General features: G+C 47.9%; 2 protein-coding genes and 2 non-coding genes across 11 annotated transcripts in view; 1 reads left to right on the top strand and 3 right to left on the bottom strand.

The window, feature by feature from the left end:
* Positions 1-429: 429 nt before the first annotated feature.
* Positions 430-5,727, bottom strand: RPL12 (ribosomal protein L12). Of its 3 annotated transcripts, XM_030535096.1 has the most exons (7): positions 5,601-5,727; positions 5,070-5,143; positions 4,022-4,120; positions 2,961-3,042; positions 1,873-1,959; positions 621-733; positions 436-525 (listed from the first exon to the last, which is right to left on the bottom strand). In XM_030535096.1, the coding sequence occupies exons 1-7, from the start codon at positions 5,635-5,637 to the stop codon at positions 520-522; spliced, it is 498 nt and encodes a 165-aa protein (XP_030390956.1). In that variant the 5' UTR covers positions 5,638-5,727; the 3' UTR covers positions 436-519. The 3 variants fall into 3 exon arrangements, with proteins under 3 accessions (XP_030390953.1, XP_030390956.1, XP_030390954.1); XM_030535093.1 differs by lacking the exon at positions 621-733 and having other exon boundaries at positions 430-525; XM_030535094.1 differs by lacking the exon at positions 4,022-4,120.
* Positions 2,100-2,227, bottom strand: LOC115636270. Its single transcript, XR_003996868.1, has one exon. It is a non-coding gene; the product is annotated as a small nucleolar RNA SNORA65 (small nucleolar RNA).
* On the bottom strand, positions 3,287-3,416 carry LOC115636269. Its single transcript, XR_003996867.1, has one exon. It is a non-coding gene; the product is annotated as a small nucleolar RNA SNORA65 (small nucleolar RNA).
* A 119-nt stretch (positions 5,728-5,846) lies between the features above and the next one.
* LRSAM1 (leucine rich repeat and sterile alpha motif containing 1) overlaps positions 5,847-15,862 on the top strand; it is a 51,531-nt gene continuing 41,515 nt past the window's right edge. Inside the window, exons 1-3 of one of the 6 annotated variants that reach the window (XM_030535090.1) lie at positions 5,847-6,281; positions 10,883-11,056; positions 14,634-14,690. In XM_030535090.1, the coding sequence (XP_030390950.1) occupies positions 10,985-11,056; positions 14,634-14,690 (129 nt within the window). In that variant the 5' untranslated portion in view covers positions 5,847-6,281; positions 10,883-10,984. Of the gene's footprint in view, positions 6,282-6,730; positions 6,750-6,833; positions 6,852-8,395; positions 8,429-10,862; positions 11,057-14,633; positions 14,691-15,862 lie in introns of those variants that run through there. The other 5 variants (XM_030535089.1, XM_030535091.1, XM_030535092.1 and 2 more) reach the window with 5 other exon arrangements.

Here is a 15,862-nt window from a genome sequence, read left to right as displayed (position 1 = left end):
AATAAGCCACCTGCTGGCATCATAGCAAATATGACTAAGTAACTTCTGACAAGCAGTACATATATTTATGATGGCAAATTTTAAGAGCGATAGGGAGTTAGGAGTTAAGCAATGCCAGTCTGAGTACAGTGGCACTTTATGTTCCACACCATGAGGTATAGTCTCCATTAGAATTAGAGGCAGAGGCAATCTCCATTTTTAACCTTTGTAACATTTCTGTAGCATATTTTCTCCATTCCAAAATGCAGGGGGTGTCGAGTACAACCCGTTAGTGTAGCTAGTAAATATTAATTCACTATGTGACCAGAAAAAATTCTGTAATCTTGATGTGGCATAATACGGATTGTCTGGAACCAGCCATGTGTTTAGATTCCAACATTTTGCACCTTCAGATGACAGCCTGGATTCTGTATTTAAACTACCAGATCATTCTCAGACAACTGCAGGTTTTATTGAGGTTTCATAATTGTTACAAAAAATCTTAATTAACTTTCGTGTTGTGAGTTCTTGGCTTCTGTATTAGCTCTGTTGAAAAAAGAAAAAAAACCAAGACTCCCATTAGTAAAGAGATATTTGTTCATAGTCAATGCTAGTGAATTTCAACTAAGTTTGAGACTTACAGCTGGGCACTCTATTGTGCCACTGTTGATGTCATCGATGACATCATGAGGATGTCTGCCATCAATATTGCAGCCAACAGACTGAGCAGTTCCTAGAATCTCCTTAATGGTTCCTGTAACAGAGAGACTGCATCTTAGCCCCACCCCACAATACAGTGGTGTGACATTGAAAGCAAGTCAGGCTTGGTCTGAGTTCAGCTTTATGGGGGGAGGGGGGAAAGGAGTGTCCCTGCCAGGTTGGTAGTAGTCTGTTGGCAGCAGCAGTCAGTGACTTACAACAGCATGTTCGTTGCTGAGCACATCTCCCTCCCGGTGGAAGTCTGTTAAACGCTGAAGTGTTTGATGAATGGGTGCAAGGAGGCTTGGCATGTATTATATGGGATGCTCCTGGGGTCCAGTGACCGCTAAAAGATATTCAAATGGGGGTGCAGACCCCTTTGGAAATCTTAGGCATAGTCTGGGGATCATCAGAGATCGATGGCTGACAGGTTGAAGGCCACTGCCCTATGCCATTTTCCACCTAGACAAGCCATAACCTCCATCCCCAGAGGTCTGCAAGGTGCATTAGCAGGATTCACAGCTGAGGGCATAATGAGCATGTCCTGGTACATGGGTCTCCTGCATGAGTGCAGAGCACTGACATTCCCAGGAGATAACCTAGAAAGGTCACTGATGTTTCAGGACTGACAGGAAGGTACATAGGACCTTCTTGAAGGAGATTCACACATTCCCTTAGTATCCCCCTTCACAGCTGACTAGGCTGAATGTATCTCAGTAAGACAGGCCTGTCACTAAATGGGTCTGACCAACTTCTAAAACTAAGGTATCTTGAGAAACTGAATCAGATATGCAAGCTACTCAAGAGGATGTATATTGTAGTTTAGGAAGCTAGCTAATGCCCAGGTATCTGTCAGCAGAGGACCAGCTAGTCCCCTTTGGGAACAGACTGCACTGTGACAGGGTCAGGAATATGGGGGGAAGAAACATGTTCTGCCTCTGCCAGCTTGACTGTCCAACGCTCATGAATCTACCTCTTCACACCAGGAAGTATTGTAAGTGAAAACCTACAGCAGAGACTGAAGTTTCTGGCATGGAGCCCAGAGCTGCATTGTAGGCCAGCTAGTGGGTGGACAAGCAGGATGAGGGTCTCTGAATTCAGATGGGCTGCAGAAGGCAGAGCTGGTTCAGGCACTCAGGACCAGCCTATGGTAGCCACCACAATAGTAACCCCCTAGCAGCATACTGCTCTTACCAGAGAGCTCCCGAGCCAAGGACCTGTGCCTCATCTGGCGTGCGATGTTTACTATCTCATCAAAGCTGACACTGCCACTGTGTTTAACTGTGAACAAAATCAAATCACCTGTGAGTCCCCTGAAGAGTGTTAACCAAATCAGTTCAACTTCTCAGCCCTGGGAGTGGAGAGGGTATGGGGATAATACACCAGCACACTCATTTCTTATGAGGTCTTGGTTTATCATCTGGTGTTCCCAGACTTTGGCACAGAGTTACCTACAGAGAGAATCACCCTGTTTCCTAAGCTGGTGTATTTTATCAGCTCATCACTGGATTGTACCAGCCACTTCATACTAGACAAGTACAGTGGCAGGTGGCTGTTTTACCAAATTGTTAGACAAGACATCCTCCAGCTAGTTCTGTGGTTCTCAAACTGGATGGCATGACACTTCAAGGGGTCATGAGTAGTCAGCTCCAAACCCTGCTTTGGCTCCAGCATTTATAATAGCATTAAATATAGAAGTGTTTTTAAATTGTTGGGGGGTTGCACCCAAGAGGTTTGCTGTGTGAAAGGGGTCACCAATACAAAAGTTTGAAAACCACTGAGATGTTCATACAAGTACAATGATCCACAGGCAGATCATTTCAATTCCCTGCATCCTAGGGAGTAATTTTCCCTTCAGATAGATTTGGATTGTACTTCTGTGCCTTTCAGATTGGAATCTCAAAGTGCTTCACAACATTAATGAAGCCCCACAATCCCCTACAAGGTTGGCAAATATTCCCATTTTGCAGGAGTAAACTGGAGGCAGGCAAGTTTGACAGCCAGCCAGATCTGGGCTGGCTGGATGCACCACTTAGCACTAGTGACCAGTGGAAGTTAGCAAAGCAGGGAATCAGGGGGGCGGATAGCTCAGTGGTTTGGGCATTGGCCTGCTAAACTCAGGGTTGCAAGTTCAATCCTTGAGGGGGCCACTTAGGGATCTGGGGCAAAAATCAGTACTTGGTCTGACTAGTGAAGGTAGAAAGCTGGACTCAATGACCTTTCAGGGTCCCTTCCAATTCTATGAGATAGATATATCTGCATATATTATAAATTAATCTTACTGTTCTTCTGCTTCTTCCTGTCACGAGGAGGCTCCTTGAGGGCTTTGATGATCAGGGCAGAGGCAGAAGGGACAACCTCAATCTAAAAAGGGGGAAGAGGCACATGTTTTCTTTAGGAGATACTGAGGTCAGAAAGCAAATCCAGAATCCTTGACAGAACTAGTCAGTCTCAAGACAGAGCTAACTAAAACACATCCTCCAACTCACACAGAACTGTAATTAATCTAAATGCATTGTATTTACTAGAAAATAATTATGATCATCCTCCCACCTGTGTGTACTGGACATGCTTGTTACTATTCTTCTCTATGGAAAGAGATGTGACTCAATGTTCCCAGCCTTTCGGCACAGAGCTCTCCACAAACAGAATAGCCCTGCTTCCTAAGCTGGGGATTCCTCTCAGCTCACCACTGGAGTACACCAGTCACTTCAGGACAAGACAGGCATGGTGGCGGGTGGCTACAAGTATACTGAAGAACAGTTGGACTATTTCTGCTTGGCACAGTGTTCCAGTGGTATAAAAACTTGCTCTCCACCTCCCACCTCCAGTATATATCAGTCAAAGGTTACACCTGAAATACTCTCTCAATAGTGTTGTCGTCATGGTTCCAAGACCAATATGATACCAACCCTGGCAGACTGGCGAACTCATTTGTTTCTCTCCATTCTGTTATTAACCTTGGCAGTTGGTTTGATGCCTGCTCTTGACTCAGACACACTCCACTATTTCTGTGCACAGTGAAACATACAGCACTGTCAGTCTAGACAGCCCTGAATTACAGACTAAAATGCAGCTGCCTCTGGATGGTGGGCCAGAGGCAGTTCTGGCCTTGGATACTCCTCAGCTCTTCAGAGCCTACAGAGATTAGGAAGGACTTTTGTTTTTAAGGTCTTGTCCAGGAGACCCCCACACAGTAAACTGCATGGAACTCATTTTATCTACCTCGAAAGGATGAAGGGCTGAGTCGACCCTGCCGGGATTGACTTTGTGGTTCCAGCAAATCCAGGTGTTTCAAACCTGGCGCTTCTACCACTAAGCCATCCCTTCTGGCATTTAGTACCTGAGCTTGCCTGTTCTGGATAGTGAGTTTCACGGTGATCCTCAGCCCCTTCCAGTCACCTGTTGCCTTGGCAATGTCATCACCAACCTTTTTGGGAGACTGAAGACAAGAACAAGCATTTAATTGACTCTCTTCAGAGTGACATTTTCCAACACACTCATTTGTTTGAACTCCTGCATTATATTGTACACTTCATGCCCTGTACCTGAAATTATCTTTATTGCTGTATTTGAAAGATTCCCCTCTTGCCAAACAGCTAAATTCACTGATGTGGGCAAATACAAACCCTCTTGTGTATCTCTGCAATCTCATGGAGAAAGAAATGACTCAGGAGAGCAAGCCACAAACCTAGAAGTGGCATCAGGAACTGCTGAACACACATTAGACAGCTTTCCCTCTGTCCTTACTGGCCATTTGCACCAATCCACTCCCACCCTCAGTCATTCCCCATCACACTTCTCCCCCCGCCCTCAAAAAACCCATCTCAATACCACAGCCCCCTCACACAGGGAGGTGCACTAACATGTTCACGCACCACACCTAAAGAGATACAATAGCCCAGTTATACAAAAACAATGCTAAATTCAATTTCTTGCAAGTTTGCTCTCTGCCCAGTCACAAATATCAAATTCACGTCTATGACAACCCCTACAGCATTTTAGAAGAGCCAAGTCTTTATTATGTTGAGCAAGTTTCATGCACTGAGAGTAGCCACACACTTTACAGAGACTGCTAAGACAGTGACCAGAGTTCCTATCTAAAAGGGAAATGGGTACACTGGATTCCTGCAGTAAAAGAGGCAACTGACTCAATCAGGAGTCATACCTACATACTTACATTTCAGCTCATGGCTATTCTGCAGTGGGGGGTTAGACAGTCACATTGGGTCAAAAATCTCTACCTTAGACTAAAGTAATTCAACCCTAATTATACCCCTTTACTAGATTAGCCATCCAGGCATCAGTTACAGAAAGTTTTGGCAGCATTTGTTAAGTACATTTTAAACCCATGAGCTACATATAGTAACATCTTTCCCAGCACCACTTACCAAACCCAAAGGGCCAATTTTAGGTGCCAGCGCAGAAGTGGCCCCGACCTCCCCGCCGGTGCATCTCAGGAACACTAAGGTCAAAGCAGAGCAGAGAGGCCAGTGAGCTCACACCGCTGGAGGTCGCTCGCTCGCCAGGCTGGGCTATCGCCATCTGTACCCAGGGACAAGCCCAGAGGGCCCGGCGGGGGCAGCACGTGCAGCCTGAGCTGCGCACGGAGACCAGCCACGTGGCCCCAGCCCGACGGCAGCTGCGCAGGGGACACGGGCCGGCCGGCCAGGCGGGATGAGATCGGCCGCACCGCTGCACGGCCCCCGCCCCGCCCCGGCCCGGCCGCCAGGGTTTCTCGGCTGCCGCAGGCGGCTGACCGGGCCGGGCACCGGCCAAGCAGAGCGCGCCAGGCCGCCCCCCGTCAGCGGAAACCACCTCAGGGAGCGCCGCGCCCCGCCCCGCCCAGCACAGCGGCTCCCCGGCGTCTCGCGGACCCCGGCCCGGCATCTTATGGGCCGCCACCCCCGCCCCAGACGTACCGACTTTGATCTCGTTGGGGTCGAACTTGGGCGGCATGGCGGCGGCGGCGGGCCCGAGCCGGATCCGGGGCGCGAGACACGGACAGCTCCCCCTCCCCTCCCAGCCTACAACAGCGCGCAAGAGACCGGAATGGCCTCCGATCGCGCAACATATACTAGCCGAGATCTCGCGAGAGAGATGCAAGCCACACCCTGGCCGCCATGTTAGCTGTGGGCAAGAGCCCAGGGGGGCGGGGAAACTCAGCCGCCATGTTGTGTGTGGGCAAGGGGCCCAGAGGCGAGCGAGCCGCCATGTTAGGTGTGGGCGGAGCCCCAGCAACGAGGCTTAGTGGCCGTATCAGGTGTGGGTACAGAGCTCCACGGACGGAGAGGCCCAGCCGCCATGTTATCTGTGGGCAAGGCCCTCAAGCCGGGCAGGCCAAGCGGGGCCTAGGTCTCTCCCCTTCCCTCAGAGCAGGCCTGGCTCCTCCTTCGGCTCCTAGCGAGGAATGGGCGGGTCGCACGACAACAAATTCCCCGTGTAGCTGCAGGTCCCTATGGCTCCGGGTCGCGGGGAGGCTCGCGCCACCCCTCACAGTTCCAAGCCGCTCCGGCTTCTCCTGTGGCGGTAGGTCAGGTCATGTGACCCCGCCGCCGAGGGGGCGGGGCACCCGGAAGTCCCTGGGATGACAGCGGAGAGTGGTGAGTAGGGGAGCGAGATCGGGCAGGAGAGGAGCCGGCCGGGGTCCGTGCCGGGGGGGCTGCCTGTGGAGCTCGCCGCCGCCGCCTCTGGCCGTAGCTGTCCGGGGCGCCCGGCGTTGCCCCGGGTCCTTGAGGCTGGCTTGGCTGTACCACCGCGCAGGTTGCCATGGTCCCGTGGGGCTCCCCCTCCACGGGTGTCCGTGACAAACCGAGTGGGGGGGAGGGCTCCCCCTCCCGGCCCCGCTGTGCGGCCTGAGCTGGGAGGGGAGCGGCTGCTTGCCTTGGCGTTGCCCCTCCTGCAAATTGCCCGTCAGCCTCCCGTCCTGGCCAGAGGCCCCTTCCTGCCTCCATAGGTTCCGCACCCAGGGGAGATTCTGGCTGCACAGCTGGGTGGCTGGCTCGGGGCTTGTCAGTATCTTCAGAAACAGGCTGGCCCAGTCACCCTTTGCACATCGCAGGTGATAGAAGGTGCATGATGAAAGAAGTGTATCACAAGGCCGTGCAGCATAGCATGTCACAGGGGTGAAGTGCAGATATACCCAGAAAACTGTTACAAGAACATTCTTAAAGGTTTGAAGTTCAGGCATGACTCAAAGTTAGGAAATACTAGAATTCAGACTGGAAATAAGGTGTAAGTGTTTAACAGTGAGGGTAATTAACCAATGGAACAACTTACTAAGAATTGTGGTGGATTCTCCACTGCTGACCATTTAAAAATCAAGACTGGCTATTTTTCTAAAAGATCTGCTCTAGGAATTATTTTGGGGCAGGTCTCTGGTCTGTGTTTTATAGAAAGTCAGACTAGTTAATCACAATGGTCCTTTCTGGCCTTGGAATGTATGAAGGAGTGCTTGTGCAACCTTAAATCAGCCTCCTTGCATGTATGCATGATACGGTCTGTAATTACATGGTCACATGGTATTTGACATATTGACACCCACATGTGTCATCAGTGTGGTTGGAACCTCTAGAGCCACCTCATAGACCTCTGCCACTTGAGCTAATGGAGTAACTGATAGTAGGTTGTGTGCTGGAAGGGAATAAGAACATAAGAGTGGCCATACTGGGTGAGACCAATGGTCCATCTAGCTCAGTATACTGTCTTCCAGCAGTGGCCAGTGCCAGGTGCTTCAGAAGGAATGAACAGATTGGGCAATCAAGTGATCCATCCCCTGTTGTCCACTCCCAACTTCTGGTGGATGGTAGGAACACTCAGAGCATGGGATTGCATCACTGACCATCCTGGGCAATAGCCATTGATGGACCTATCCTCCATGAACTTACCTAATTCTTTTTTGAATTCTGTTGTGATTTTGGCCTTCATAACATCCCCTGGCAACAAGTTCCACAGGTTGACTGTGTTTTGTGAAAAAGTACTTCCTTTTGTTTGTTTTAAACCTGCTGCCTATTAACTTAATTGGATGAGCCCTGGTTCTTATGTTATGTGAAGGAGTAAATAACACTTTCTTATTCACTTTCTCCACACCAGTCAAGATTTTATAGACCTCTATCATATCCCCTCCTAGTCTTTTTTCCAAGCTAAAAAGGCCCAGTCTTTTTAATCTCTCCTCATATGAAAGCTGTTCCATACCCTTAATCATTTTTGTTGCCCTCCTCTGTGCCTTTTCCAATTCTAATATATATTTTTTGAGATGGGGCAACCAGATCTGCGCATAGGATTCAAGATGTAAGCGTACCATGGATTTGTATAGAGGCACGATGATCATTTCTGCCTTATTATTTATCCCTTTCCTAATGGTTCCTAACCTTCTGTTAGTTTTTTTGACTGCTGTTGCACATTGAACAGATGTTTTCAGAGAACTATCCACAATGACTCCAAGATCTCTTTCTTGAGTGGTAACAGCTAATTTAGACCCCATCATTTTGTATGTGTAATTGGGATTATATTTTCTAATGTGCATTACTTTGCTTTTATAAACTTTTAATTTAATCTGCCATTTGTTGCCCAGTCATCCAGTTTTGTGAGATCCCTTTGTAACTCTTCATAGTCTGCTTTGGACTTAAGTATTTTGGGTAATTTTGTATCATCTGCAAATTTTGCCACATCATTGTTTACCCCATTTTCCAGATCATTTCTGAATATGTTGAACAGCACTGGTCCCAGTTACAGACTCCTCTGTTGTGAGGTAATATTTATATTGTGAGGTTATATTTACCATTTATTCCTACCTGTTTTTTCCTATATTTTTAATCAGTTACCGATCCACGAGATGACCTTCCCTCTTATCCCATGACTGCTTACTTTGTGTAAGAGCTTTTGATGAGGGACTTTGTCAAAGGCTTTCTGAAAGTCCAAGTACACTATATCCACTGGATCATCCTTTTCCACGTTTGTTGAGCCCCTCAAAGAATTCTAATAGGTTGGTGAGGCATGATTTCCCTTTATAAAAGCCATAGTAACTGTTCTCCAACAGATTGTATTCATCTATGTGTCTGATCATTCTGTTCTTTACTATAGTTTCAACCAATTTGCCTGGTACTGAAGCTAGGCTGACCAGCCTGTAATTGCCAGGATTGCCTCTGGAGCCTTTTTAAAAAAAAAATGATGTCACATTAGCTATCCTCCAGTCATTTGGTACAGAATCTGATTTAAATGATAGGTTACCACAGTTAGTGGTCTTCATGTGATCTGAGTGTTCCACCCATCCAACTGGCTCTCAGCTTTCCCACCCTCTGCTTTTTCACTGGCTCTTGGTTCCATTTTCCTCTCCATCCCCTGGCTCTCAGTCCCAGTCTCCTTGTGCACCCAGTTCTAGCCTACCCTCTCCACATCAGCTCCATGCCTTCTTGCCCAACCAGCCTGAATTTCCAAGCAGTTTCGAAGCAGCTGCCGTTTAAAGGATCCAATTTGCCAGACAACCGGTTGAAATTTCTCCTTCTAAACTGCTCATCCTGCCCTTCACAGCAATCTTCAGTCTTGGAGGAGGGGCATAGTTAAGGGCCCATGTCTCACAACTGATTGGGGATAGAACCAGGTCTTCACTTTCCACTAGGATGCCAAGCACCCAGTTCTAGCCCTGGAAGGACCTGAGATATCAGACTTTCCACTTCCCTCATTGTTATATCAGAAAACTATTTTAATGTTGTTTAGAGGTCTTTACAATATATTATTTACAACTGTCCTCACCCACTGCAGCCTTGCGTGTTTGGGTGTATATAATCTACGGCAGCCTACCTTTGTAGGTGAAAGGCCCTGAAAATCGTATCAGTTTAGAAACCTAAAATCTTGCAAACACTTTTACAGTGTTTGACATATATAAAATGTATGTGGGGATACGGTAGGCATAAAGAAACCCTGCCTTCCCTGACTCACTTGTGCCTTCACTGCTTGTGAGTTATGCAGCTACCCCAACATCAGCCGATAAAACCTTTGTAATGGACCAGTAACATTGTGTATTGTGTGTGTAAATTTCTACGTAGAGTATCATGTTATAAAGCACTAGGTGCCATTCAAACAGCCAGATCTGGATTGGCTGAATATTCCTAATTCTCTCATTCTGCATCTGGTGCTAGCTGCTCTTAGTTTAATTCTGACTGCTGTACTGTTCCATTTTAAGGTTATTCTGAGGGAATGAAAGCTGCCATATTTTTCATGAACTTAATGTCATTATTTTGTTGTTCATATTATAAATCTTAATAATGTCTAGTGCTGTGATGCTCCCTCTGATGGGACTGTATCTGCCATATACATGTATAGCAGATTGTAATACATAGTCCCAGTCACAGCTCATCTGAGAGAGAACCATTCAGTTACTCTGCAACCCTGTATCCCAAAGCTCTTTGAGGTTTTTGGTACATTATCTCCAAACAGTAGTAACCCCCAGGGCATCTTAGTTCATGCACGCCTCATTTCTGAGAATAGGAATGGTCTTGGTGTGCTAACAGCACTCTCATCTTATTGCTATTGTTACTACATGACTGCGGTATTGTTTGCATAGTTGCTGGTTAATTCAGGATTGGCTAAATGTGTCCCAGTGTAACAAGGCCACCCTAGTGTTTAATACGGCAAGACTGTCTGCAGAAACTAGAGGTTGCAGCATCAATACTCAGGCTTGAGCTGAGAGGCTTGTGCTCTGGGCACTGCAGTTTGGAATTTCTCATCTCTGCAGCCCATGCCACTGCATATGACTAATGCGGTGACAATTAACTCTGATTTTATGGACAAAGTTTAGGTGCACTTGTATTAACGTAGGTTAGAGTGTAAGTGATTATATTTTGAAAAGTCTGCCAACTGAAAATGGGCTTTAAACTACTAGATGTTTTAAGCAAAAGTATTAGGTGATTAAAATTGGAGAAGTATCCTACTTGGATTCTGTATTTCTGTCTAAAAAGCATGTGCCTGAAAAGTATTACATTAGCCCAAGGCAAAGGTGGGGTTTAAAAGCATACAGTAATCTACTGTAATGGCAGGTACTGCCTGGATGCAAAATAATCGTCCAATTGGGCACTCTAATCTTTCTGCCAGCATGGAGTCCCATTGATTTATGGGGATCATCTGGCAGAATCAGGGCCTAAACGAAGACAATGCAGAGATGGTGATTTTCTCTTCGTTTTACTTAGAGTGCAATTCCTCAACCTAGGCTCCCTGTCAACACCTGTTACATACAGTCTCTGACTCTTCTGCCTTTGTTTACACTGATCACTTTCTGCCACTGAGACGGGTCTGGAGTGAAAAGCTAAAGATGCTGCTGTTCTTCCGTAAAAGGAAACCCAGTGAGGAGGCCCGGAAGCGCCTTGAATACCAAATGTGCCTGGTAAGCTTTGGAGTGGTGCTTTTCCCTTTTCTGTATCTCTCTTTCGGATAAGGATGCTAAGCTGAACTCCCAACCACTGGTAACTACAGATCCTATGGCATTTTCACTACTAGGTGCTACTGCAGTGCGAATAATAATAATGAATAAAAGTCCAGGTGTTTACCTGCACTGTGATTTGGCCAGGATAGCTGGAGTAGATCCTCAACTGGTATAAGTTGTCATAGCGACATTGAAGTGAATGAAACTACAGTGCTTTATACCTGCTGAGGGTCTGTCCCCTGGTTTATATTCTGCCTCCTTAAAACAATCCCCAAGTAGTTTTTTCACCACTTCTAAAAGTAGTTGTGGAGTGGTGCTGGCATAGGATGAGTGCCATGTTCTGCCCCAGAGGTAGCCACTTTTCAGTAGCGGGAGATTGATTCCTATTTAAGCAGATAGCAAAGTGCTTCAGGATGAAAGGCCTTATGCACTGGATGAGGTGTAGCTGGGATAACTGAGAAGAGATGAGTGGTTTTAGACTTTTTTCCCTATTCATAATTTTAATTGTTTAGAGACACTAGCTAGCCAAATGTTGCTTTGGATGTCTGCATCCAGTGTGCGTATTTTAAACTAGCATGATTCATAAGCTCTGCCTCTCTAAGCACTTCCTGCTATCTTGCTCTGCACTAAAACCTTCATTTAAAGCTGAATTTGGCCCCTGTATTTTCTAACACATATCTTCATGACATCAGTTTCACTACCTGGGTTAATAACAGTAGTTACATCTAATTGTCTGGTGAAAACAGGAATGAATAAGTAGGTATTAATGATGCTACTCCCTGAAGTCATTACTTTGGAAACTATTAGACCCCCAAAATGTAATTTATCTTAGAAGCTGCAGAGGACTAGAACAGAGTTTTTCAAACAGGGGTCGCTGCTTGTGTAGGGAAAGCCCCTGGCGGGCAGGGCCGGTGTATTTATATGCTCCGCCCGCAGGTCCGGCCGATCGCGGCTCCCCCTGGCCACAGATCGCTGCTCCGGGCCAATGGGAGCTGTTGGAAGCGGCATGGGCCCAGAGACTTACTGGCTGCCGCTTCCAGCAGCTTGCATTGGTCCAGAGCAGCGATCCGTGGCCAGTGGAAGCCACAATCAGCCGGACCTGCGGATGGGGCAGGTAAACACACTGGCTCGGCCTGCCAGGGGCTTTCCCTACACAAGCGGTGGCCCCTGTTTGAGAAACCCTGGACTAGAAGAACTCTTCTTCCAACTGGTCATTGTATCTTTTAATAGCTCAGAGATGAGGATGCTGAGTGTTATGAAGAATTGCAGCTACTTCTAATTCTTCCTGGTAACCCCAGAAGCCTGACCAGTGAAAATGATGGTTTTCTTTGTGTCTGAACATTACAGTGATTCATGTGTTCAGAGTCCAATCAACTAATTGAACTGACTTGGTAGTTATTGTTAGCCTCTGTTGGGTTCCTCCTCACAACTCCCTTTCACTTTTATGTTCATGTAAGCTGCCTTCATTTCAGTAGACTGTGTGAAATGAATTTGCGGGGAGGGGGTCTTTGGCTGGTTCCTAGTGGGACAGGTGTACCTGTCACAAAATACACAAAAATGGTTACTTATTGGCCCCCTCATTGACAATCTCAGCAGAGAGGCCAAGGACAGTGAACCTACCCTTTTACCCCTGATAAGGTCGCACCAGGTCAGGATTGGCACATTGGTGGGGCAGTAAAGGGGCAGCTTGCCCTGTGTTGCTGGGACTGTACCTGTTCTGGAAATAAATGGGAGCTTTGGTCTCCAGGGCTATCAGTCTGTTACTCCACCATCCCTAAAATTCACTCAAACTTCCAACTTCATGGATAAAGCTTAGGCGGTGTTTGGAATTGAGTTTTTGCTTCTTGAAACTTGTCTGAGGAGCCCCAGTTCAGCAAGATGCATAAGCACGATAGAGCTTTTGAGTCAGTATTCACAAGCTTAAAGTTAGTCGTGTACTTAAATATTCTCCTGCATCAGGGCCTAGGTGCTTATGCACTTGAAGACCCTGATCCATTCCCCCTTGAAGTGAGTGGTGAAACTCCTACTGCTTGTAGTGGTGCAGAGTGTCACGAAGTCCCCGAGGGGTGCTTTGGAACTGCTCCCCACAAAGCCAGTCAGGACTGTGAGGAGCCTCCTCTCCTTTGGAGCAGACTGTCTTCAGGGCAAGAAGCTTACACGGCTTCACCTTCCTGGGTCTGACCATGGAGCATTCAGCATATGCCCCTCCATGCGCCTCCCACAGCGAGTCCACCCAGGCGGGGTCCTGGGGAAACCAGAGGGTCCTGCACGCACCCCTACTTCGCAGTCAGATGTGACTCTTAGCCAGCCAGTAAAATAGAGGTTTATTAGATGACAGGAACACGGTCTAAAACAAACCCGTCAGCTGGGTCCATTTCTGGGACCCAGTGAACCAGACAACTCCGTCTGCCCTTGCTTCCCATCCCCAGCCAGCTCCAAACTGAAACCCCCTCCAGCTCCTCCTTCTCTACTGAGTTCCTTTCCTGGGCCAGGAGATCACCTGACCTCTTTGTTCTCCCACACCTTTAGCATCCCCTTGCAGGGGGAAGGTCCCGGGCCATTAGTTATCAGGAGACAGTGTCAGCCAGAAACTGAGGCACCCACACAGTATTCAGAGGAAACATTAAGAACTGTCCCACTTCATCCCACAAGGTCAGGCCTAAAGTGTGTCTCTGCTCTGGAAAAGTGTCTGTAAAACTAGCACTGTAGGGCCTGGTTTTTGTTGTCCCAGGATTATTGCCATAGTGACTGTGCTTATTCTCCAAGTGAAAGGATTTGTCTTCTAACTGCCAGCCTTGCAGACTCAGTCTGGGCTCCAAGTCAAGCTGGACACTTTCCATCCTCTGAGCATCACTAATAATAACAAGTTCGGGAGGCCAAGTTACACTCACTGGTGCAACCTCATTATTGCCTTTAGTGATAGCAACAGGTTTACACAAGTGCTACTCACTGGAACATAATAACTGCTTTACGCAAGAAGGAATGAATCCCAGCTCCCCTTTCACCAGCGGAGTTAGCCCTGGAGCAGGAATAGAAAGCAGCAGCAATTACTTTTGTTCCCATAGATAGCAGAATCTGATTCTCAGTGCACAAAGGGAGTAAGTCTGTTGACTAAGAGGTGTCATTTTTACAATAGTCCCTTTATGTAGTAGAGCCTCCCTCTCATTCATTGCATGATCTATTTCTCTCCAGTCCTAGAGAACCAGGAATTATGTCACTAAAACACTTTCATATGCTCGCTGTTAAAATTTTCTTGCACAAGTAAGTGACGTCTCTGCTCTTGATGCAGAAATTCACTTTGCTGCACAAACAATGTTTGTATTGTAGAATTTAGTTTCTTGGTTGCATGAGCAGGGCTGCGGGTATAACTATGGAATATACTTTGCATCTAATACTGGCCTTTGATTGTGGTGGTCATAACAAAGATTAAATTTCTATGTCAGCAGGGTAGTTTAGCCAACATGCAGCAAGAGGCCCCTTGTCTCTCTAAGCATTCTAAAGCTGGAGCACATTTCTCTCTCTCTTTCTCTCTCTGTAGGCAAAAGAAGCTGGTGCTGATGACATTCTTGATATATCTAAATGTGAACTCTCCGAGGTATGTGATTTGCAGAGAGAGGGGACCTGTCCAGTTCTCTCATTTCCTCCCAGTACTGAACTTCAGTCGTTATACTCTGATGAGTCTAGAGCAGTGGTCACCAATTGGTCGATTGCGATCAACTGGTCGATCCTGGAGGATCTCCCAGTTGATCATCATCTCCAGCTACACAGCAGGGCTGCCGCTAAGACAGGCTCCCTGCCTGTCCCGGACCCACGCCGCTTCCAGAAGCAGCCAGGGGGTCTCCCTCCACACACTGCTCCTGCCTATAAGCATCACAGCCACAGCTCCCATTGGCTGGGAATGGGGAGCTGTGGCCAATGGGAGCTGCGGGGGCAGTGCTTGCAGAGAGGGGCAGTGCCCAGAGCCACGTGCTGCCCGTTCCCTCCCCACAGGGGCCACGGGCATATTGGCGCTTTCCAGGAGTGGCATGGGGCCGAGGTAGGCAGGGAGCCTGCCTTAGTGGCAGCCATGCTGCACCGCCGACTGGGAGCCGCTGGAGGTAAGTGCTGCCCAGCGGGAGGCCGCACCCCAACCTGCAGCCCTGAGCCCCCTCCCGGAGCCAGAACCATGAACCCCCTCCTGCACCCCAAGCCCCAGTCCTGAGCCCCCTCCCAGAGCCAGCACCCCGTACCCACTCCTGCACCCCAACACTGTGCCCCAACCTGGAGCCCCCTTCTGCACCCAAAATCCCTCCCAGAGCTTGAACCCATCACCCCTTCCTGCACCCCAGACCCATCCCCCAAGCTCAGCCCAGAGTCCCCTCCTACATTGTGAACCCCTCAGTCCCAATGGAGTGAGTGGGGTGGGACTTTGGGGAAGGGGCGGGGCCTCATGGAAGCAGTGGGTAGATCCTGGGTTGCCCTTAAATTCAAAAAGTGATCTGGGCATAGAAAGGTTGGAGACCACTGGTCTAGAGATAGAGATGAACCTCTTGACTTATCTGTGTCATCACTTTATCCGTGCTGAATTGTTCCCTTTTTGTTCAGTCTAGTTCATCTCTTGAAGTGTGGGGCTTCTACCTCTTTCCTGGGAAGTCTTCTCTGTGGCCTAAGACAGTAGTTCTGCACCTTTTCCATATTAGGAACACCCTCCCATCTAGCAATATGGGAAGAGAAGGGTGATCAAGACCCCCGACATCTTATTGTGATCCCAGGTTAAGAATCCATGGC

This window comes from Gopherus evgoodei, chromosome 16 (assembly GCF_007399415.2).
Source record: "Gopherus evgoodei ecotype Sinaloan lineage chromosome 16, rGopEvg1_v1.p, whole genome shotgun sequence".
Classification (NCBI taxonomy): domain Eukaryota; kingdom Metazoa; phylum Chordata; order Testudines; family Testudinidae; genus Gopherus; species Gopherus evgoodei.
The sequence above is the reverse complement of the archived record's forward strand: the minus strand, read 5'-3'. Positions and strand labels throughout refer to the sequence as shown.

Excerpts from the sequence above, each read along its gene's own strand:
- RPL12 (XM_030535096.1), bottom strand. The coding sequence starts at position 5,637 with ATGCCGCCCAAGTTCGACCCCAACGAGATCAAAGTCG. Across the intron at positions 1,960-2,960 it reads CAGGAAGAAGCAGAAGAACA|TTAAACACAGTGGCAGTGTC; the intron begins GTAAGATTAATT and ends TTTTGTTCACAG. Across the intron at positions 734-1,872 it reads CTTGGCTCGGGAGCTCTCTG|GAACCATTAAGGAGATTCTA; the intron begins GTAAGAGCAGTA and ends TCTCTGTTACAG.